General features: G+C 49.8%; 1 protein-coding gene across 3 annotated transcripts in view; it reads left to right on the top strand.

Moving 5' to 3' along the window:
• Positions 1 to 15,064: 15,064 nt before the first annotated feature.
• The window catches only part of SRGAP3 (SLIT-ROBO Rho GTPase activating protein 3), a gene marked incomplete at both ends in the record, with an annotated part of 162,377 nt that continues 153,891 nt past the window's right edge, over positions 15,065 to 23,550 (top strand). For all 3 annotated transcript variants that reach the window (XM_084247703.1, XM_084247702.1, XM_084247704.1), the window contains one exon: positions 15,065 to 15,131. In XM_084247703.1, the coding sequence (XP_084103829.1) occupies positions 15,065 to 15,131 (67 nt within the window). The remainder of the gene's footprint in view (positions 15,132 to 23,550) is intronic.

Raw genomic sequence — 23,550 nt, forward strand, 5'->3', positions numbered from 1 at the left:
CCAGGAGTGCGTGTGGTCCTTTCCGATTCCAGGGGACAGGGCATGAGAAAAAAGGGCAGTGTCTGGCTATCTCAGAGCTATAGGGACTTCTGGGAAGAGAGAAGGAGGGCAACATGAGTGGTAGTGTGACAGCACTGACCTGAGTGGGTGCCGGGACCAGGTTGACCTGGTCGGAGCTGAGGCCCTTACGGGTTGTTTGACTATGTCAGTTATCTCTTGCTGAGTAAAAAATTACTCCCCCAAAATGTGGCTTGAAAACATACACATTTACTCTCTGAGTTTCTGTGGGTCCACAATGCCGAGCCTGCCTTCTGGATCCTCTCTTCAGCGTCTGTCATGAGGATACAGGAGGTGTCACCTGGCGCTGAGGTCTCACATGAAGGCTCAGCTGGGGAAAGGCCTTATCTGAGTCAGCTTGAGCTGCTGTAACCACAGACTGGGTGGCCTGAATGGTAGGCACTTACGCCTTCACTTCTGGAGACTGGACCTCAGACAGGGTGCAAGCCTGGGGAGGGCGTTCTGTCTGGCTTGGAGCCGGCCCCCTTCCTGCTGTGTCCTCATGTGGAGGCAAGAGCAAGCTCTCTGATCTCTTCTTACCAGGCCACCCATCTCATCAATCATGAGGGGCCTCCCCCTCATGATCTCATCTAAACCTAACTACTCCCCGAAGGGCCCGTCTCCAAATACTAGCACTCAGGGGAGGGGGGTAGAGCTTCAGCATGTGAATTTTGGGGAACACAATTCAGTTCGTGGCGGATCAGCTTCCCAGCTGACTTCTGTGGTTGGCAGGACTCAGTTCCTCACGGGGCTTGACCACGCATTGCCATTCCTTGCCGTCTGTCGGTCAGAAGTCGTCCTCTGTTCCTTCCACACGGGCCTCTCTGCAGGTAGATGACTTAACCGCTTTGAGTCCTCCCCTTTTTGCTCCCTAACCTGGGGATATTTGCAGCCATCCTCGTGTCGTCGTGGACAGTCACTGAGGTCAAGTGGAAAGCAGTTTGCACAGAGGTGGGCCTGGTGCTGGGACTTCCTAAATGGCAACTGTGATTACAAACTCAGGAGGCGACTATTGCTCAGACAGCCTATGGGGCTGTGTCCCCTGTCCCCTGACAGAACACAAAGATTTCTATACAATTTCAAACTACAGAGAAAGCACAGTTCTTTTCCTGAAGTGTCTCCTACCGCTTGACAGAAGGCTCTGAAAACCGTGCCAGGGAGTACAGAGCGCTCACACTCTGCTGTCCTTCCCAGCCAGCCGCCCAGAGCAGGCTGGAGTTTTCTTTCACAGCTGGGGAGTGGCCTTTATAGCACCCCTCGCCCATGGTGTGCCCCGCGGCGGGTCTTCAGGAAGCTTATGGAACCCCCTTGCCGTCCATCTCAGTTCATGCTGTCTTAAGCTAGGGTCTGTTCTCTTCAAAGCATGTGTCTGCTCCTTTCCCTGCCCATCGTCAGCACAGTTACCAAGGTGAGGGGGCGATTTCCAGAGGCCTTGGGAGCTGCATCCTTCTCAACCATCACTTGGGGCTATTTCAGGGGTAAGTGTGACTCTCTGTCTTACCACCTCCGGAGAACATAGTCCTAATCCTTGCTGTGTAGAAATAAGCCCGGACTGAGTGTCTGTTCTGAATTATCTTTCTGCCTAAACAGAGCCCAGGAGGGTCCCTGACTTGCAAAAAATATATTATCCAGGCTGATGCTGATTTCATTTCCTAAAAGAGATTGGGTCCAAATAAGACTTTAATTGAATTCAGCCCCTTGACCTGACACTGACTTGGTTCTCCCTCTCGTGCCTTCCAACATTCAACAAGGGAGGAGGAGGAATAGACAAATAAAGCGATTCACATGGATTTATGGGCTGAGCCACTTCCACATTCCATAAAGCCCAAATGACTGTATAGGAAACAGCTGCAGTATTTGCTGGGGCCTGGTGAGGCTCATTACGGGCCCACCTCCTCACAGGCGTGGCGGGCTCCAAATGGAGTGCAATGGAGGGAGTAATTGACTCTGCCGCCCAGGCACCTGGGGTCTCTGCCACAAGCCCTAAGCCAGTGGGCAAGAAAGGACCCTTCTCCCCGGGGCAGAGGGAGGCCTCAGAGCCTCTAGGAGGAGCTGGCCAGAGAGCCAGGAGGAGGCCAGACGGGATTTTGTGGCGCATATCTTTGTTCATTTACTCAAGGATTATTTATTGAGCACCTACTAAATGTCAGGTGCTGTCGCCGGCACCAGGGACACAGTGACAAACATGGCCCCTGCCTTCTGAGGTGGTACAGTCTAGACATCTCTGTCCAAGACAGTAACTGCTCGCCACAGTGGGCATTCACATTTCAGTTCATTAAAATGAAAGGGAGTGAAAAATTCAGTTCTCTGCTCACCAAATTTCCAGTGCTCGGTAGCCATGTGTGTCTAGCAGCTAGTGTACCGGACAGCACAGGTGTAGAAAATTCTAGGTTTCAGACGTGCTAGTCTAGTGTGGGTGCTGGGAGGGTCTGAAACAGTCATCAAGTGAGCAGACATATACAAAGTTCAGATGACTTCTGATGTGGTGGGTGCTATGGAGAAAATAAAGTGGGGAATGGATTAGAGCTGCCCTTTGAGTGGGTGTTCTGGCTGGCCTCTCTGAGGAGGTGACAGAGAGGCTGAGGTCCGGGAAGCAGCTGAGCAGACAGTGGGTCCTTGGAGCGTTCCCTGAAGGAGGCTTCTGTGGCTGGGAGTAGGGAGGTGAGAGAGATATGAGACAGGGCCAGGAGTCGGGTAGAGGCCCAGTCGCGTGGGCTTGTTATAGGACAGGGAGAGGGGCAGCCCAAACCCCGCAAACCTGCCTATTCTAAATGGGTTCTGCCATCCGCCGCATCAACACAAAACATAGGAGACTTTAATGGGAAGGAACTTTAATAAAACTAGGAAACAATACAGGTAAGGCAAAGAGTCCAGTTTCTAAGTGAAGCACCCAAAGTTACCCGTCCCCTCGTGGGTAAAAGTCCATCCAAATGGGATCGGCCCAGAACAAGGCCCCAAAGCCTGCCACAAGTCTAAAGCACCTTCCAGTGGGGACCCACAGCAAAGGGTCAGAAACAACCAAACAAGCCCAGAAGGAAAAGAGCAAAATCAACATCAAGATAAAAGCTGCCATGGTCACCTCCCCACGGGTCTCACCCCCATCTGTGTCACCCAGTCCACGACCAAAAGACAAGCACAGTTTCTTCACGTGTCTCTAGGCTCCATGCGCCTCCTCCAGGTCTCCTGGCTCCATCCTGCTTCCTTCCTCAGTCTCTTCTTCAGCTTCTCCTCTTCCTGCTCAGCTCCACCCTCCCTTGTGTGGGGCAGGGAACCTCCCCCTTTCCTGGGGACCACCCTGTTACAGGCTCTGGAGGAAGAGAAGCGCATTCAATGTTAAATTGTGGGAACCATTGCAGGAGTTCTACCAGGGACACATCATCATCTGATTTCCTGTTAAAAGCTCAGCTGGCTCCTGGGGTGATCAGGAATTGAAGGGAGGCGAGCAGGAAGGAGGCTATTGAAGCCACCCAGGGGAGAGAAGCTAGTGCCTGCATCAGGGGCAAAGGGGCGACAGCATTCGCGAGGCGCTCGCGTCCCATCTGACAGTATGGGGACAGTAGCGGTCGCCAGCGCGTGCTGTCACCCAGACGAGGGCACAAGGAGGCTGGATGACCACTCTTGGGACTTTTGCTGGAACTCCTGGGAAAGAGTTTACCTTCCTTGCTAGAATGCCAAGCTGGGGTGATGTAAGGTGGAGCTCCTGGGGGCCACCCTTTGCCTTGTTCTGGGGAGAGCCTGTCACCAGCCCAGAGAGTTGGAGAAAGATACCCTGCCGCGGACCAGCACAGCAGTAGACGATGAGGCCACCTCAGGGTTGAGAGAAGCATGCAGGGTGGTTAGGGCGTCAGTGAAAGAAATGACAGACAGACACACTTCAAGAGTGAAAATCTGAGTGTAATTTTCTTTGAGTTTGTGACCGGTATATATATATGTTTTCCAAAGGCACAGGGACAATGAATATCAATGAAATCAGCTTGCTCATGGGCTCAGCCTATCACCATCAGGGAGGTGATCTACATAACAAGCAATGACTTTTATAGAAGAAAGAAGGAAGTTTAGAAAGACAAATAAGGGATTAAAGTTTGTAGTTCTAGAAAGAGGAGATAAGATTTTTAGCATTCTTGTAGTGGTTCCTGGTGGTCTTTTGATAAGCTTCTACCTTTTCAGGGAACTTCCGCTGTACTTCCTCTGCTTCAGGGTGTTATGCTGTTCTCCCCCTGCGCGCTGGTTGCCCAGCCAGACCGTGGTGAAAGCCATTCCTAAAGGTCACTGCGGGGGGAGGTGCAGCAGGTATGTAGGGTTTTGCTGTTCTCCCCCTGCGCGCTGGTTGCCCAGCTGGACCTAGGGACGGTTAGCCCTAAAGGTCACTGCAGGGGGAGGTGCAGCAATACCCTGTCCTGCCGACATTGCTGAGGGCCTGGACCTGGCCCTGCTGACATACGTCCTGAGGAGTGTGGGTTGGCGCCCATATTTACATTACATATGTTATTTCCTTTCTGGGTGAGTTAGTCCTCTCCTTTACTGACTTTGCTATTAGACTGTTGGTGTTGTTCGCATGTATTTGAAGAAACTTTTTTTTTTTTACTATTTATTGTTTTTTTTTTTTTATAGAGGCATGTTTATTTATTTATTTATTCATCTGTTTGTTTTGTTTATACATGCACTGGGTACAGTCAGAAGCGCAGGAGGGTGAGAGAATTCACCAGAGCCAGAGCGGGGAGCAGAGCAGGCAGAAGGACCGAAGTACACTGCTGAGGGGAGCAGTGGGCGGCAGGAGAGGTCTGCACACCATGCGGGACCCTCCTCCGGTGGCCGGGGAGCAGCCGGGGATCGAACCGGCGCTGCAGAGGCCGCGGGCAGCTTCGCAACCCAGCGCTCAACCGCTGCGCCACCGGGGAGGCCCTATTTATTGGTTTTTAATCAAGGTGAAATTTATATAACTTAAAATTAACGTCACAATTAACAATTCAGAGACAATTCTGTGGCATTTAGTGCCTTCCCAGTATTGTACGACCACCACCCTGTTTAGTTCCCAGATAACCTCATCCCCACTGCCCCCCAGCCCCTGACAACTGGTAGCCTACGGTCTGTCTCTATTGGTTTATCCATTCTGGATATTTCATACAGATAGACTCGTAAGTGTGGCCTCTTGTGTCTGGCTCCTTTCACTCAGTCTCACATTTCCAGGGTTCATCCACGTGGTGATATCAATGCTTCATTTTTCTTTATGGCTGAGTAATATTCTGTGGTATGGACAGACCATATTTTATTCACCCACTCAAATCTGTCATGGGCATTCAGGCTGCTTCTGTTATAGGACAGGGAGGGGGCAGCCCAAACCCCGCAAACCTGCCTATTCTAAATGGGTTCTGCCATCCGCCGCATCAACACAAAACATAGGAGACTTTAATGGGAAGGAACTTTAATACAACTAGGAAACAATACAGGTAAGGCAAAGAGTCTAGTTTCTAAGTGAAGCACCCAAAGTTACCCGTCCCCTCGTGGGTAAAAGTCCATCCAAATGGGATTGGCCCAGAGCAAGGCCCCAAAGCCTGCTACAAGTCTAAAGCATCTTCCAGTGGGGACCCACAGCAAAGGGTCAGAAACAATCAGACAAGCCCAGAAGGAAAAGAGCAAAATCATCAAGATAAAAGCTGCCATTGTCACCTCCCCACGGGTCTCACCCACATCTGTGTCACCCAGTCCACGACCAAAAGACAAGCACAGTTTCTTCACATGTCTCTAGGCTCCATGCGCCTCCTCCAGGTCTCCTGGCTCCATCCTGCTTCCTTCCTCAGTCTCTTCTGCAGCTTCTCCTCTTCCTGCTCAGCTCCACCCTCCCTTGGGTGGGGCAGGGAACCTCCCCCTTTCCTGGGGACCACCCTGTTACAATCCCCCCTTTTAATTTTTATTCCACCATATCTATGGTGGCACAATCTCAGGGTGTAATCTTAGGACACAGTCTTTTTTAGGGTTACAATGTGTGTAAGAGAAGCAACAATTAGTCAGCAGCATTGTCTATGAATGTCCAGTATGACAGTTTTCCATTCTGAAAAAGTCCATTATACCAGCCAAAAGAAAAAAAAAATTGGAGCGTTAGCTAAAACAAGACAGCAAATATATCAAAATCACAGGGAAAAAATGTTAAAATGGTTCAACTTATGCAAAAACGAATTCTCTCAACCTTGATCCCAAACTTTTTTTCAGCATAGCAAAAGTTTGCAAATTAAATCTACTTTTAAACCATTTTTCCTATTTTTGCATAAAATCACAGGGCAGAAATAACTAACAGCAATTTTTAGCTGGCTTTGTTGAAATACTCCATATAGGATCAGAGCGAACCATTGGCATCCAGTTGACGTAGGCTTCAGGTACAAAGTTGGTCTCATCAGACTCCACCTGGGCTTTCCTCTTCTCGAGGGTACCAGGGCATTTTCGTTGGCAAGGTTGTCCAGTCCTGCCAATGGAGGCAGCTTCCTCACCTTCTTTGGAGGTCTCTGGAACCCTACAAACAAGGTAAACAGGTTCTCCTCTTCTTGGTTCAGCTCTTTTTCAACTTTTTGGAAGAACTCCACACAAAGCCACACAATCAAACTCATGTCCAATTTTTTTTTGTTGTTGTTTAAGCAGACAAAATCCCTATGGAAGTTATGCAAAAACAGACTCTGAGATAAGTAGCAAAAATTACTACCACTATTTGTATGCCGTGTTGGCATCAAGGGGAGAGAAAATGTGACAAGTTAGCTTTGCTGGAAAAAAAAATTGCAGCCTTTCTGCAGATCCTTGTTACTCAAAACAAAACAAAACAAAACAAAAACTTTGTGGATTCAGGACAGAATGCATAAAAAAATTTTCAATATTATGTCAAAGAAACCTTAGTAAATGTCAGGTGTATTTCCAGGTCTATTTAGTCCTTTGTTTTTTTCTCTCAACAGTTCCATCAATAGGAATCTGTTGAGACCTTTTCTCCCTATATTTCCAGAAACAATTTCTGTAGATGTGAAACAATTGAATTATACAATATTACAAGGTGACAATCACCATTGACAATTTACATACATACCAGATACCGAGAGGGTTTTTTTTTTATATACATACACATTTTAGAAAACTACTGTTAACATTTTGTACATACCAAAGTTTTACCATTTTCCCAAGTGACAATGCTTCCCTTCCAGTTTTACTCCATTAGGTAAAAGCCAAATAGAACAAATTCGTCTAATGCCTTCCCAGGAGGAAAGGGAGAAACTTCGTGGAGTGTCTCAGGAGCTCTACTGAGGTTCCACAAAATTTCCTTGCATCAGTCAAATGACAGGCTACCAAATTTGTATTTGAATTTAGATTTTTGGGAAGCTTTGCCATAAATATCAGAAAATTAACAGAAACAACAATATTCAATCTCTATGAAGGCACCGGCTTAGTTCAGTAGCACGATGTTGACAATCAAACCATAACTTTTTGTTTTTCTCATAACCGGAGACTCTTTTTTTTTTTTCCAACGTCTATGGGCACCATGTATACCAATCTGTCAATCACTGGAGGTCAAGACAGACAGAAGGACATACAGACATACAACATATAGACAAAGACAGTTTTTTTAGTTATGCCACGTAGAATGTTATGTAACTGCAGTTTTACTCCATAGGCTCAGAAAAAAAAGTCAAAGTCCAAAAAAAATGTGGAGTGTTGCTGGCAGAAAAATTTCCGGTTGTCATCCTACAAACATAAGACTTTGGAAATAGGAAGGAAAAGTTTTATTAATCACAAGAGTTACATGACCTTGTTTATCACCTTAGGGTTTTCAGTGTTGAAGACTTTTGGTTAGAAGTCAACCTGGGGTATTCTGTACAGCAACTGAAAGAATAAAAGTAACAGTTAACTTTTAAGCAAAAGGAGTCATCTCTTGTTAGCCACCAAGCAGGCACTCCTTGGGTTTCCTGGAATAGAACCTGAAAAAGCAAAATCAAATTATCAGTAATTAACTTTCAATTAAAAGGAATCATCTCCTTACTTCTGTTAGCCACTCTGGGACAGAAACTGAAAGAGCAGATTCAACATCTAAGCACAGATGACACCTCCCCCACACTAGGGAGGGACAACAACAACACAGGTATGAAAACCGGCACAGTTAGTTACATGATGCACCCTAAAGAGTGCTTTCCATAACAGACCTTCCTCAGTAGGAAGCAGAAACTTAGAATCTTGTCTTACACCAGCAATTGAACAAATCCAGTATTCAAAATGGCAAACATGCCCAAAACAAATTGTGTAGACAAAATTCACAGTAGCAAATCCTTTCAGACTCAGACAAAATCTTGTTAATTTTTCTGATCCAGACTTTGCAAAAATTCAAGTTATCTCCAAGAATCCATCAAGGCTACCAGCAATTACCAGTTACTGCTTAAGGCTACTCTTTACTTAACACCCAGGCATACATTTGCTAATTTAAACACCACTGCTCCACAACTGGCTTGCAAAATGCATCAGGAAGAGAGCAGGAAGTAGCCAAAGACAAAGCAACATACCAGGGAAGAACCATTATTGCCTTTAGAAATGCTAATGAGACAGCAGAGATTACAAAAAGAAAGAAAAAAAAAAGTTCCAAAGTCCTAGCAACAAGAACCTTTGAATTTTACAAGAGGACGCCAAGTGGCCTCAGACGCCATCTTTGATCTGGCCACATGGTCCAATGTACTGCCTAATCTTTTGAGTAAAACTGGCACAGAACAATTTCCACAAATTAAAATCTCTTAGCAAGTCACTACAAACAAATTAGACACAGACACACAGATCTTCACAAAGCCCAAGCCAGTTTTTCAACAGCAAATCGACATATGAAACAAACACACCGGAGAAACCAAAAATCACATTTGCGCTTATGGTAGCCAGTGCCATAGGGAAGCCCAATTTCCCCATGGGGCTGACTAACCACGGATGGCTCTGTCCTAAATCACGTTGGATGCCAAATCTGTTCTAGGACAGGGAGAGGGGCAGCCCAAACCCCGCAAACCTGCCTATTCTAAATGGGTTCTGCCATCCGCCGCATCAACACAAAACATAGGAGACTTTAATGGGAAGGAACTTTAATAAAACTAGGAAACAATACAGGTAAGGCAAAGAGTCTAGTTTCTAAGTGAAGCACCCAAAGTTACCCGTCCCCTCGTGGGCAAAAGTCCATACAAATGGGATTGGCCCAGAGCAAGGCCCCAAAGCCTGCCATGAGTCTAAAGCACCTTCCAGTGGGGACCCACAGCAAAGGGTCAGAAACAACCAGACAAGCCCAGAAGGAAAAGAGCAAAATCAACATCAAGATAAAAGCTGCCATGGTCACCTCCCCACGGGTCTCACCCACATCTGTGTCACCCAGTCCACGACCAAAAGACAAGCGCAGTTTCTTCACATGTCTCTAGGCTCCATGCGCCTCCTCCAGGTCTCCTGGCTCCATCCTGCTTCCTTCCTCAGTCTCTTCTGCAGCTTCTCCTCTTCCTGCTCAGCTCCACCCTCCCTTGGGTGGGGCAGGGAACCTCCCCCTTTCCTGGGGACCACCCTGTTACACTTCCACTTGCTGACTGAGCAGGGCTGCTGAGAGCGTCTGTGTGCTTGGTTTGTTAGAATTGGATCTCAGGGAGTGTGTGGCCTGTGAGATGTGCTGCAATAATGTTTCCTAGTTTGCTGCCTGTCTTTGCTTGTGGTGGTTGTGACCAGGCAGAATTTTGAACAAAATGTTATAGAATTGAAGCCGTCATTTTTTTTTAAAGATTTATTTATGCATACAAGAGCTGGGGTACAGGCCAGAGTTGCGGGGGTGAGCAGATTCACCAGAGACAGAGTACACTGCTGAGGGGAGCAGCGGGGCGAGTCAGGAGAGGTCTGCTGTGCCATGTGGGTCTCTCCCTGGCCGGCTGGGGATTGAACTTGTGCTGCAGAGACTGGGGATTGCTTCATAGTATGGTTCTTAACCCCTTGTGCCACCAGGGAGGCCCCTGTCATGCTTTTATGGTTTGAGTTTTGTGACGCTGTTAAGAAGGTCATCCTTATGGTTGAGGTTATAAAATAGTTCTCCCATAAAAGCTTCTACTTATCCACCCATTTTCTTATCCACCAAACAGGGATTAAAAACAGCCCTACTTTCCCCATGCCCACCGCCCCCCAGCTCCAGGTTTTTGTGAGGAGAACCCTCTGTAAATAAGAGAAACAATATGATAGGGCTTTAGGAAAAACCCAGCGATACAGCCAAGGAAGGCCTGTTGACGTTGCCACTATGAGAGCGTCTGTGTGGCCCCCTCTGGCACGAACAGGCTGAATTCTGTTGTTGCTTCCATTTTGCAGAACAGAGGTTGAAGGGCAGAGGAGTCACTGGGCCACCAAGGCTATATTCGTTGGTGGCAACGTGGAAAATGTCACAAAAGATACCAGCTATCATTAATCTTCTTGGGAGGGCTTCATATTTGACTAGAAAAATAAAACTGATTTGAAACCAAAGACTTTCCTGGTCTCTCGTCTTCCAAGTAGAGTCTTTTTTTTTTTTTTTTTTAATTCCACCAGGAAAAGAAACCAGTTCAGTGGGTCTGTATTATTTAGCCTCTGTGGTCACTAACGCCTCATCAGTGGCCATTTGGGACATGTTTTCCTTATATCTTTAACTCCCAAGCTTGTTATTGTTTTTTTTTTTTTTATATAGATGCATGTTTTATTTATTTATTTGTTTGTTTGTTTTGTTTATATATGCACTGGGTACAGTCAGAAGTGTGGGAGGGTGAGAGAATTCACCAGAGCCAGAGCAGGGAGCAGAGCAGGCAGAAGGACCAAAGTACACTGCTGAGGGGAGGGAGCAGCGGGCGGCAGGAGAGGTCTGCGCGCCATGTGGGACCCTCCTGCGGTGGCCGGGGAGCAGCCGGGGATCGAACCGGCGCCGCAGAGGCCGCGGGCAGCTTCGCAACCCAGCGCTCAACCGCTGCACCACCGGGGAGGCCCCCTGTTATTGTTTTTTAATGGCAGATTTCAGGTTGACACTATACTGAACCAAATGTAATGACAGAGATTGAAAAAATATGTGAAATGTTGGCAATGGTAACAGGAAGATGGCCTTGGGCTCGAATCCTGGGCCCAGTTCCTCGGGCTGCGAGCCGGGCCGGTCTGGACATGTGTGTGACATGGTTAGAGCCTGGTTGTGTGGTCTTGGGCGAACTGCTTCACTGCCCTGTGCCTCTGTGTCTCCTTCCCTAAAAGAAGCACTTGACTTGCTGGGCCGTGGCGAGCAGTTGGGGATACGCTCTGCACAGAGCTTGGCCCAGCGCCTGTGTGGAGTGAGGGCTTGATAAATACGAGCTGTTAACATCAGTCAGGGATACCTAAACGAATTTAGGAAGTGAGCCTGAAGGAAATGGAATATACCCTTCCAGGGGGTAACCCCTTCCACGGGGGCTGACATGGATCAAATCCCTTGAAGACCCCCTGCTCCGGGCTCAGGCCACATTTATTTTGAAGAAGTCTGGTTCCTGTTACTGCCACGTGAGGGGTGAACATCAGGACAGCAGTTGGTTCTCAGGCAGGAGAGGCGGCTACATGGCGGGGATGCTGTGGAGGGCCCTGGGAGACGGCCAGGAGCGGAGGGGGAGGAGGGATCACACGTCGCCAGGAGGCCTGCCCAGGCTGCACGCACCTCATCTTGGGGATAGAAGATTCTAGATGATGTGGACTCACTGTGTGCAGTGCTAGATTTGCAGGGAGCACCACCCTTTTCTTCTTTCTCACACTCCCTTCTTTCCTCTCTTCCTGTTCCTAGCCGAGTATCTGCGGAGTTCCAACTCTGGTCTGAGGCCCTGCAGGCTTGGGCCCTAGAAAGCAATGACATTCACAGGACGCGCACTGTCGCGGGCGCTTTAAGTCCACCTTCCCTGGATCCTGTGCCATGAGTGGGAGCACTGTCCTTTTACAGATGAGGAAACTGAGGCTCAGAGAAGGTACAGAAGCTCCCCAAGCCCCCCCAAACTGACAAGCGGCAGAGCCACAGTGGCAGCCACCTGCAGAGCAGGGCTCCCACGCGCCCCTTAACTTCCGTCTCACAGCTTTCTGTGCCCATTCCCGTGGCTCCGTGCCCTGCACATGGGTCTCCTAGAATATTTGTGGATTGAAAATTTTTTTTTAATTTTTTTAAACCTTTTTTTGTTTTTTTAAAGATTTATTTATTTATACAAGCACTGGGTATACAGTCAGAAGTGCAGGAGGGTGGGAGAACCCACCAGAGCCAGAGCGGGGAGCAGAACAGGCAGAAGGACCGAAGTACACTGCTGAGGGGAGCAGCGGGCGGCAGGAGAGGTCTGCGCGCCATGCGGGACCCTCCTCCGGTGTCCGGGGAGCAGCTGGGGATGGAACCAGCGCCGCAGAGGCCGTGGGCAGCCCCAGAACCCAGCGCTCAACCGCTGCGCCACTGGGGAGGCCCTGGATTGAAAATTTTAATGAGACTAGCAGACATCTCTGTGCTGCCGCAAACGGGGGACAGCCACTTACCCCCTCTCTACCTCAGATGGGCCAGCGGAAGAACAGGGCTAATCCTTTTTTTCATTTGATCATCTGGGTTTGACGCAGGGATGTAAACCTCGGAGCACATCTTTCTCAGGCCACATGGGTGACTTAAACTAGTCCACAGCAGAGGGCCTGAGCATGCCTGGGGGCAGGGGGCAGAGCAAGAGGATGACGGCCATGGCCGCGGCCAGGGGCATGTCTGTTTTGGACTCTGCTCCCTCCTGTCTCTGGGCATGAAGCTGTCACGAACCCATGGTGCTCCAGCTGGGCTTCTCCCTGTGCTTTCTACCAGCAGGTCCTCCGTGTTCCCACCTGCAGGCCTTAGCTCATGACATTTGCTCCCCAGGAATGCCCGACTCCCCCGCCCCCCTGCCTGGCCTATCTGGGAGACCCACTGAAACTGCCACCTCCTCTGGGAAGCCCCAGTGGACGAGCATGGATACTCTGTGTTTTCTGAATCCTAATCAAACCATGTTCTCCGCACTCAGAAAGTAGCAGCTGGAAGGCAATTTTGAGACATCTGTGGCAACACCACACTAGGAGGACATGTGTGTTGATGATGGTACTAGTATGTGACAGCCCAGTGGTCAGCCACCTAGAGCGACTGATTTCATTTTTTACCAAACAAATCTCATTCTGCCTCACGTGCGTGTGACATGGCTGGGTCTGGCAGAATGCGAGAGACTTGGGGCATCCGACCGGCAGATCAGTAGTCAGACAGCCGAGGCTGGTGACCTTGGGCACATCACTTCCCACATCTGTGCCTCCATTTCTTCATCTGTGGAAAAGGGGTACTTGTACTATGTTGTTAGGGTGCTAGAATGGGGTAACACACTTGCGGCCGCTTACCAAGTGCTTACCGTGAGTCAGACACCGTGCTAAGCTGAGCTTCGCACTCTCATCTGATCCTCCCAAGAGCTCCCTTGGGCCTCAAGTTCCTTACTCTGCAATATTTTCTCCCCCATAGCATTTATCATCTTACGTCACATTATATAACTTACTCTGTTTATTTTTCATCTTCTCCTCCCAGGGCCTCTGGCCTTGTACAACTCCAGGAGGCGCCATTCATAGGCATCCCGGGTTCTGCTCGGGCTGCTTTTACCACGAGTGGTTACGTGGCCCGTGATAACCCGCGGGAGTTGTTGATGGGGAGGCCTAGAGCTCCAGGTGCGTTAGGATACATATATATCCTATTTTGATTTACCGTATCCTCACACCCAGAATGATCCCCACCTATAGAAAGCTTTTAGCAAGTATTGACAAAAATGAATGAAAAATCCCCCTAAGAGAGACCCCTTCATTGATGAGGAAACTGAGGCTCGATGAGTTGAAGATTTGCCCAAAGCCCCAGGCGACCGGCATGGTAGCTGCATGTTTCCAGCCTGCTGGCTCCCCAGGCCTGTGCCACGCTGTCTGGCATTACCCCTGCCACCCCACAATCTCTCAACAAATACTAACAAGCTGGCTTGTGTGGGGCAGGCCCTCTGCTCGCCGGTCCTGACTGAGTGACAAGCTATCACAGAGCTGCTGCTTGGAGAGGGAGCATTAAATTGCATGCTGCAATGAAAAAGTGGACCATTTGGAGTTTCTGGAAGAAAGAGCCCTCGGCGGCCTGCGAAGCAAGGGGCCTCTCAGGCCTCCCGACCCAATTCTTTTTCCTGCTGCCTCGCCTTTTGTGAGGTTTCTTCCCCTTTTTCCTTGCAGTGAGTTCTGCTCTCCTGTAGGCTACAATGTGTCAGTTGTTATAAAATCCAGTAGGCGGAGCCTGGTGACGAGGCGGTGGGGGGAGCTCGGCAGCCCTGCGGGGCGAGCAGTCCAGCCCCGGGTTCACCCCAGCTTAGCGCTGCAGCGGCAGAACTTCCAGCTCAGTCTCTTGGCTTTGATCCTCACTGTACATCAGACCCGCGGCGCCGAGTGGAGGGAGGATGCGAGATGACCGGCCCCTTGGCAACCTGACCACCTCCTCGGCAGAGCCTTCCACAGCCAGCGGGGCGAGTGCAGGACCAAGGAGGCGCCCTGCCTCGTGCATGTGTGTGTGAGCTGGTGTGAGTGAGGGTGTGTGTGTGTGTGTGTATGTGTGTGTCCATCACGACCATGTGTGTGCCTGTCTGGGTGAGTGCTCGAGTGTACGCGTGAGTGACTGTGTGTGTGTGTGCGCGTGCACGCTCTTGGTTATTATTTTTTGGAAGAAAAATCTTGAAAATCTGGGGCAGGTTACCGTCTCCTAGGGTGGTGGTTCTTTTGCAAGAGGAGCTGAGCAGACCAAGCTACTAAGAGACATTTTTCGGCGAGTAAAGAGCCTTTTCCTCCCAGAACAAGAGGGATTTTTTTCCCCCCAGCTCTGCAGCTGAGTAAAAGAGATTAGCCGGTAAACCGGTGAAATCAACCTGAGCCTTGTGATTTCCAGGGCTGGAGAAAGGACTCGGCAAGAAAAGGAGAAATAAATCAAGCAGCCTGACAGTGCCTTTGGCCACGTTGGAAGATGTCATCTCAAACTAAGTTCAAGAAAGACAAAGAGATCATCGCCGAATATGAAGCCCAAATAAAAGGTAAGCTGCAGGCCGGGGGGCACGCCTCCCCTCCCCTCGCCTTTTTCTCTTGCTTTGGCTTGCACCCCCACCCCTGCCATCGGGAAATGTTGTTATGCATCAATAATCTTATTGTGAGGCGGAACAGCGGCAGCCACGCAAGCCCGGGCTGGTCTGACTGCAGAGCGCTGGGCTGTGCTGGGCGTGTGGCTGGTGGAAGGGCAGCGATCACTGCATTGCAGGTGTGCGAGGAGGCTCGGCGCCCCGCTCAAGGAGTGTCTCTGATGCTCCATCATCTTGGCCATGACATGTCGCTCTAAGAACCTTTTGACAGCCACTGCCTCCCCCCGCCCCACGCTGGTAGCCCCTGGACACGATGCATATTTTTTATGATCTGCTTGCCTCCCTTTCTCCTTTTTGCTCGTGGCCTGCTCTGCCCCTTTCTCTGGGCTGGGATTCACGTGTGCGTGCAGAGGGCAGTGGCGTCCCCGGGGGCACTTCTTTGTGGGTGTCTCTCGGCTGGCCTGGGCGGCCGTGGATCAACTGTTATGGGGCGTATTGATCCAGACTAATGCAGGCGTTTAGGCATGAAGAGGGAGCGATGCAGGAAGCGGTGCAGCAAACGGTGCATTCTCGCACGCGCCGCCGGCTCTGTGCTGGCGTTTGGGTCATCAGCCCTCATTCAGAGCCACGGCTTGGTGCGCCCTTCTGGCCTGGTCGCTGCCTGGCCTCTGGGGGGGCCCGGGAGGCCTGCCATGAGGGCTGGTGACCTCTGGCTGCTTGTTCCAGCTTTGGTGCCGCCGGGGGCACACTCACCAGCCGGGCAGAATGCGAAAACAGACACAATCGCAGACAGACGCAGGCAGAACCCTTCAGGCCAGACAGGGCTTCTCCCACCCTCCCCAGTTCTGGGTTCAGCTCTGGTCAGAAAAATCTCAAAGCAGCACCCGCCATGCTCACCCTTTCTCCCAGGAGGACCCTGAGGGGATCCTGGGCCGCGCCTCTTAGCATCTGTTTCCTTGCCGGCCACGGCCCGCCTGGCTGCGACACAGGGCGTGTTGTGGTCCAGCAGGGAAAGAGTAAAGGCCAAATCTGTCCCCAGTGGATGTGAACGCCCGCCCTTGAGGCAACCGGAGTGGGGGGGTGAGAGGGGGGAGGGGGCATGCAGGGAACTGGGACTTGGGGCCCGGGGACCTGAGGTTGCCACACCTGCTTCTAGGTGCCGCTGCAGCTCAGGCCCCGGGCAGCCTGGTGGCCTCCTCGGCAGCGGCGGCAGCAGCAGGCCCACCCGCAGCTGCTGCACCGGCTTCAGCGCTGGGAAACTTTGGGCGGGAACAGCCGACAACGCACGCTTTGTGTTTTTCCAGTCCCCAAAGCCTTTTGCCTTTTAGTTCTGGTCCCATGAGCCTACAGGTCCCCTCGGACAGCCCCCCGGTGAGAGGACCAGGAAACCCTGTCCTTCAAGGTCCCCTCCTCTCACGATCAGTTCGGTGCAGCCATAGGATGTCTCGGGCTTGCTGGAAATCTAGAAGCCCCTCAGCCCTTCTTTGCTCGCAGACTGAATTTGCCCAGCTGTGCCCTATGGAAGCCGTCTTTGGAGAAACACTTTTTAGGGAGTTTATATTGTATAAGATTCATTTCACTGATTATTGATATTCGACTGAGGTTCTCATGGAAAATGCCATCATGGAGAAGGGGATGTTGAATTTTAGACGCTTTGAGGTTTCCTTAAAGCATTCTCCGGGTTGGGAATGCGCTCATCTCATTTTTGAAGGGATTGCCACCCTGCCCAGGGAGCTTTACTGGAGGGTCAGCTCAGTGTTTATTGCTCCGCCCTGTTCTTTCGCTACCCCCCCCCCCACCTTTCTCTTCACAACGAGTTAGCAAGTGCAGGGTAATGACGTCCAGCAGGAAATTTGCCCAAATGATCTTGTCTTCCCCGGACTCTAAATGCCTGTGCATTCTGGCTGGAGGAGTTTGGGTTTATCCCTTTCGAGGTGACACCCACGCAATGTAGGTCAGGACGCTGTTCTGCGTGGGCCTCTCCCTTTGCTGCCGACGTCCTGCTCATTAATCATCTTCAGCAGTGCTGAAGTGCGTACCAGGCGCTACAGTTTGCGTGGCTTGCTCCGACATGGCTGCTCTTGGCCCACATGACGTGCAGACAACGTTTGTAAGGACTCGGTTTTGGAGATGCAGCTGAGGCCCAGGAATGTGAAATGACTGGCCCGAGGTCACCGGGCTGGGCCTGCACAGGCCAGGCGGTCTCCGTGGGGCCGGCGTCCCCCGCGTTGTTTGTGGAAGCCGCCCCTTGCAGGATTGATGGCAGAAGCAGATGGCTGTGTGCGGCGGGGACCGGCTGCCTCTAGATGGCCTTCTATTGTCTACCCTCCTACTTTCGTCCCCTTGCCTTTGTTGCTCGCCTCTGAAGAATGTTTGACCGCTGGCCAAAAATGAGGCCCGATGCCCATTACCTGGCTCCCTCGGTATCACGTGGCCAACTGGGTGCAAACGCTCCACCTCTCTAGGCCGCTCCCATCTTCTGTGACTGTTCTGAGGGAACTTTTGATTTTTAAAACAATGCTGAGTTCTTTGTTTACTTACGCTCTTTGATCTCTTTTTCAAGAATTTATTGACCTAACAAAGGAGTAGGTTTACAAACAGCTTTTTTTCATATTGTAAAAAAAAATCTGAGTCAGGCCCTTTCTTGCCTCATCAGATACCTGAATCTCTTTGGGTACACACCTGCCTCACAGGTGTGTGCCATATGCTCGTGCCTTTCCAGTGCTGGGGACTCACTACCCCAAGCCCACATATGTTGTCTTTGGATGGCTCTGCCATTGTAAGTGGTTTTTAAGTTGGGGAGATATGTCTTTCCCCACCTATTGGTTCTTCATGGAACAAGACAGATACTTCTTCCCATGGCTGTTGGGAGACTCTGATTTGGCCCCTGGGCCTGTGATTATTCTCGTTTGCTCAGATAAGATGCTTCCTACTGCTCATCACCTTCCCTCTCCTTTGGATCTGCTGCTTCCTGGCTTGTAAACTCCAGTGGCTTTGGGTGCTTGGCAGATAGAATGAATGAGTGAAGTTGGCCATGTGAGGTGGTATGTGGCAGTTGGCCCACCAACTCAGTGAGGACAATATACGAAGGGGTGGTGGTGATTGTGGACAGTTCTACTTTATGTTCAACCAGTTGTTCCTTAGGGATGTAGACCCATTCAGATTCATCAAATTTTTAACAGATGCCAGAAATCTAGATGAGAGTTTTGTGCTTTGAAAGAGAACTTGCCAAATGGACCTCCAAAAGATTGCGTTATCAGTAGCCTTCTTCGATCGTGATGCTAGGTTCTAAACTCTAGATGTAGTCAAAGAAAACAACTACCGACTCCTTTCTGCTGTAAGTCGTGCTTCTAATGATATAGCCCGAGGGTTGAATTAACCCTTTCTATTGCCCACCACCCCTCTTCCCGCCATTGCACCATATATATCTGCTGTAGTTCTCCAATACACTGGATAGAATTCTTGTCAGAGAGCGGAAAATGAAATGAGCTCAGTATGACTTGTTCTTACTGACCCCTGTGCTGACTCCAGATGGACCTTGCTTCCTGACCTGGTTGCCTGTAAGTGTCAAGAAACTTGCCCGAGAGTGACTTGACATTCTCTAATCTGGAACTGGCAAGCTGTAACTTCCTTCCCCTTGTGAACATCAGAGCAACATTTGCCCATCTCCAGCTGTGGGCACTTGTCCAGTTTCTCATGATCCCCTCTAAGATCACTGAGAGTATCTGGTGATCTGACCAGCAGCATCCTGGGCTCTAATTCTTCTTGCTGTCAGAGGTGATGGTCTGTTCCGCATTTGTTCAGAGTCCTTATTTCCATTTTAAACTCATAGAAAATTGAAAGAAAAATGCAGTGATTGACTGCAGTGGTTCATTTTATATTACACATTCACATTTGTTTTAGGCCATGTTTTTAATAGCAAAAATCCAAAACTTGGGGGAAGAAAAGCAGATATTGGAGACACTTATTTAGTCATTCATTTATGTATCCATTTCATAAACGTAGAGTATCTTCTTAATCTTAGTCTTGTGCAGTTGAGCGCTGGGTTGCGAAGCTGCCCGCAGCCTCTGCGGCGCCGGTTCGATCCCCAGCTGCTCCCCGGCCACCAGAGGAGGGTCCCACATGGCGCGCAGACCTCTCCTGCCGCCCGCTGCTCCCCTCAGCAGTGTCCTTCGGTCCTTCTGCCTGCTCTGCTCCCTGCTCTGGCTCTGGTGAATTCTCTCACCCTCCCGCGCTTCTGACTGTACCCAGTGCTTATATAAATAAATAAAAATAAATCTTTAAAAAAAAAAAATCTTAGTCTTGTGCTAGGTGTTGTGTGAGACACAGAGTATATGGGACATTCTTTGCTTTCTAAGAGCTTTCTTGGAATATGGTGATAAAATCAGTGGAGGAAATAAAAAACCAAAACATAAAACTTCCAACTGAGTGCCAGAATGAGTTCAGTCTTAGAGATTGCTGCGTAGAGTGCTTGGAGGATCTTGTTAGGAGCCCTCGGTGTCTTTAAGGGGATTCAGTGTGGGCAGCAGTGGGGAAGAGTAGGACTGAGGCTCTAACGGGATTACCTAGCAGAGTCAGGCGCTGCCCTGTGCCAGCCTGTCATTGCATCAGGAATATGAACCCAGACTGGTCAGTTCTTGAAGTTTCAAAGAAATCTGGACCTTAAAATATTCCCGATTTTTATTTTTCAGTTCAAATTTTGTTTTTATTAATTTAAAAACAAACAAAAACCTTGGATTTCTTTTCATTTTGGAGCCATAAGAGTTCGGTGCATATTCTAGATCCAAGTCTCTTATCAGATTCATGGTTTCCAAATATTTTCTCCCATTCTGCGGACTGTCTTTTCCTTTTTTAATGGTGTCTGTTAAAGCACAACTGTTTTTTATTTTTATGAAGTTATATTTTTTTCTCATTGCTTTTGGTGTCCTAAGACTGTGTTGACAGTCCAGATCATGAAGAAAATCCCCCAATTCAAAAATGGTATCTGAAATCACTTGAAAATACTATGTCACCAGTACGAACTGCTTTAGCTCATGGCCCACGAGTTCTTAACCTCGGGTTACAAGTTGAAGTCCATAAAATGTAGTGATGAGGCCCCGGCCAATTTCCTGTTTTATGAACTTCAGTCAGTCATTTTTTTCCTCTAATAAATGCGCTCTTCCCACCGCCTCCCCCAATCTCTTGTCCACACCCTTTCTACCTCCAAACCGTTCCCCGTTTGTGTCTGTTCTTCTTAAAATGTCCCTCTTGCCTTTTTTGGTCTGGCCATCCCTGGCCACTCTTCATGTCCTGCTCGATGGGTCCTTCTCCCGGACACCTTCCCGACTCCTGGGCGGGGTGGGTGTGTCCTCACACCTGCCCCTGTTCTGAGCCTTATTACCCCTTATTACAGTTTTGTGTTCAGTCCTTCGGCCATGCACTCTTGAAGGCAGAGACTGCGGTCATCTTTGTTGCCCCAATGTGCTCGGCACACGATTAGCCAGGCCAAGAGGTCACTCATACAAGGCTTTACTCTCAGAACTCGAGTTATTTTCAGTGACCTTTTTCTTGGTCCGTTTGGGCTGCTATAAGAAAATACTGTAGACCTGGGGGTGTGGGGTGGGGTGGGGTGGGGAGGGCGGGGTTAGACGACAGGTCTAGAGGCTGGAAGTCAAAGATGAAGGTGCAGGCAGATTAGGCTCTTCACCAGGCCTCTCTGCCCGTGTGTTCTTGGGGCCTGCCCTTGGGGAGTGGAGCGAGCTCTGGAGGCCCGTCTTCTAAGGGCACCAACCCTGTCTGGAGGTTCCATGTTCACACTCCACTAGTCACCCCCAAAGGCCCGCCTCCTACCTATAACACATGAATTTGGAGGACAGTCACCCACTTTCTGTTTCATTGAAAGCAGGCTTTTATTTTTTTTTTCCTTGAAAAAGAAATATTTCCAGGTTTGCTGGATTTCCTTGTTTGTCCTTGACAGGGGAGATGCTTCCTAGTGGAGGTTTGGCGGCGGCAGGGGGTGTTGGGCGCTGCTGTCTGCCACAGGCATGGGAGGGCGTGGTCTGGGGCTCCACACTCCCTACCTGTGGAAATCGGTGCATCTGGAGGTTGATAATGGCCACTTCTGGAGTTTTTACCACCAGAGTTTATATGTTAGCGGTGTCCTTTCCTTTCCAGAAACCTCTGTCACTCATTCATACATCTGGTCAGTGGCTCTTACAAGCCATGATTCAGGTTACACAGCTTTATTTAGCAACGGGAGGCAATTGCTTTATATTTTAGCTTCGAGGTCTCCTGCATATAGACAGTGTCCCGTTCTGTGATCCCAATAATTCAGTGAGATCGTCAGTATTCCCCTTTTGTAGATTAAAAGCTGAAGTTCAGAGAAATAAAAATGAGCTGCATCTGATTGCACGGAGGACGGTGGCAGAGCCTGCATGGAGCTCAGAGTCCTCCCGACTCGGGGGTGTGCAGGAAAGCAGGATGCACACCGAGGCCACCGAAGGCCTCATGCTCCTTCCATGGGGGCCCATCAGACCAGGTCTTTGAGAGCCTTCTAACCCAGGCTCTCCAGTTCCCACTTGATGCCCCTGGCTGCGTGGACCCGCTCCCTCCCGCCCAGGCAGTCATCTCTGGGAAATGGGCTAGTGGAAACTCCCCTACAGACTTGGTGGGCTTCCGCCTTTGCCTCCTCCCAGCCAGCCCAGTCCTCCAGCAGCCTGCAAGCCCAGGGACAGGAGAGCGGCCACATCTCTGTTTCGGCTTTTTGGGTCCGATGTGAAAGCTGCTGCTTAGCGAAGGGCTCTGGCTGACACAGGGAGGCTGTGTTTCCCCGAAGGTGCAAGCTCTGCCTGCGGGTTCAGTGTTGTTGCCCACGGTGCCTCGGTCGTCGGGGAAAATAGGTGCTGACCTGCTCTGGTGGGAGGGCCAGGCTGGCCGCAGTGGCTCCTGGGGTGGCTCCTGGGGTGCCTGGGGTCACTGGAGGAGGCACATCTGCAGTGGGTCAAGGATCAGGAGGGGTGAGGCTCAAGGGTGAGGGGTGGGCACTTATGAAGGTGCCGAGCTTCAGAACCTCCGGCTTGATAGTGGACCCAGAAAGTGCCCTCAACTTCCTTTCAGTTGTAACTGACTCTGCTGATGGCTTGTTGGTGTTTAATAAATATCCTGCCCACTAGGAGTGGGATTTTGGCTCTCTCCTCTTAATTTGTTTAATGATCAGGCCAATTTATGTTTGGGGTAATGTTCCCTGTGGTGTAATGCATGAAATTGGATGTAAAGAGACACTGGGTGGGGAAAATTCTCCTGCAGTCCAATAGGTTTTGGAAGTTGTAGCATAAACTGAGCTAAATAACTTTGTTTCCCACAGGGCTTCTGGGAGCTCTGCATGTGCTAAGTGTGAATTGCCAAGAAGGGGTCATCAGTTGTCCTCAAACATACTGGATTTTGTGGTGCTTTTTCATGGAAGGTCTCATAAGACTGGTCCTGAGATTACATTTTGGAAAATGCCAGCGACCCCATTTTGTGGATTATTCAAGTTTCTTCTCTTTTTGCCTTTTGCCCAGTTCTCATTTTTCTACTTTTCTCAGAGGGCAGTTTGAAGAGGGAAGGGGTAAAACAAACATGTATCCAGCTCACCTGACGTCCATGTGGTATTTTGAGGTCACTTAGAAAATGGGGTTTTCGCCTGTCCAATTACAGAGCATTCAACCATTCATCTAAGTGACCATTTGACCACAGCTGTCCCCAATCAATATGCCTGGCTGTGTGTGACATGCGTGTGCCTGGCCGTGTGTTCAATCATGCACCGAGCAGTACTAGACATTGTGGTTTGGAGGGACAGAGTGAAGCAGATCAGGCTTTTCCCTAGCCCTATCTGAGAGATAACCCAGGCAGGGGAAGAATCCAGAGAAGTGAACATTGTGTCTGTGCAGAGTGTCCAAGGGCGCGCCACAGTGGGGGTGAGGTGGAGAGACCAGAGGCCATGTGCAGGGATTCTGCAGGTACCCAATATCTTCTGTCCACTGAGTTCCTAGTATGTGTCTGATATGCCGACACAGAAGGGTCCCTGTGGCTGCGCTTGATAGACCCAAAGTTTTCTAGGAAAGAAAATTACCAAAATAGATGAATCAATTATAATTCAGTGTAGCAAGCACCAGGACGGCGCTGTGGAGACTGCGTGAAAGCAACAGCTCTGCCAGGGAAGGCTGGAAATGTTCTTACAGAAGAAAGGGTTTTTGAGCAGGGTTTTGATGGATGAGTAGAAGCTCTCCATGCGGTAAGAGGCATTTCATGAATAGAGAACAGCATATGCAAAGGAAGGGCGGAGGGGTCGGGGGGCGGGTCATGAAAGGGCCTGATTCTTGGGAAATGGTGAGAAGCTTCACGTGGGAGATGTTGCTGG

The sequence above is a fragment of the Talpa europaea genome, assembly GCF_964194135.1.
Source record: "Talpa europaea genome assembly, chromosome: 11".
Classification (NCBI taxonomy): domain Eukaryota; kingdom Metazoa; phylum Chordata; class Mammalia; order Eulipotyphla; family Talpidae; genus Talpa; species Talpa europaea.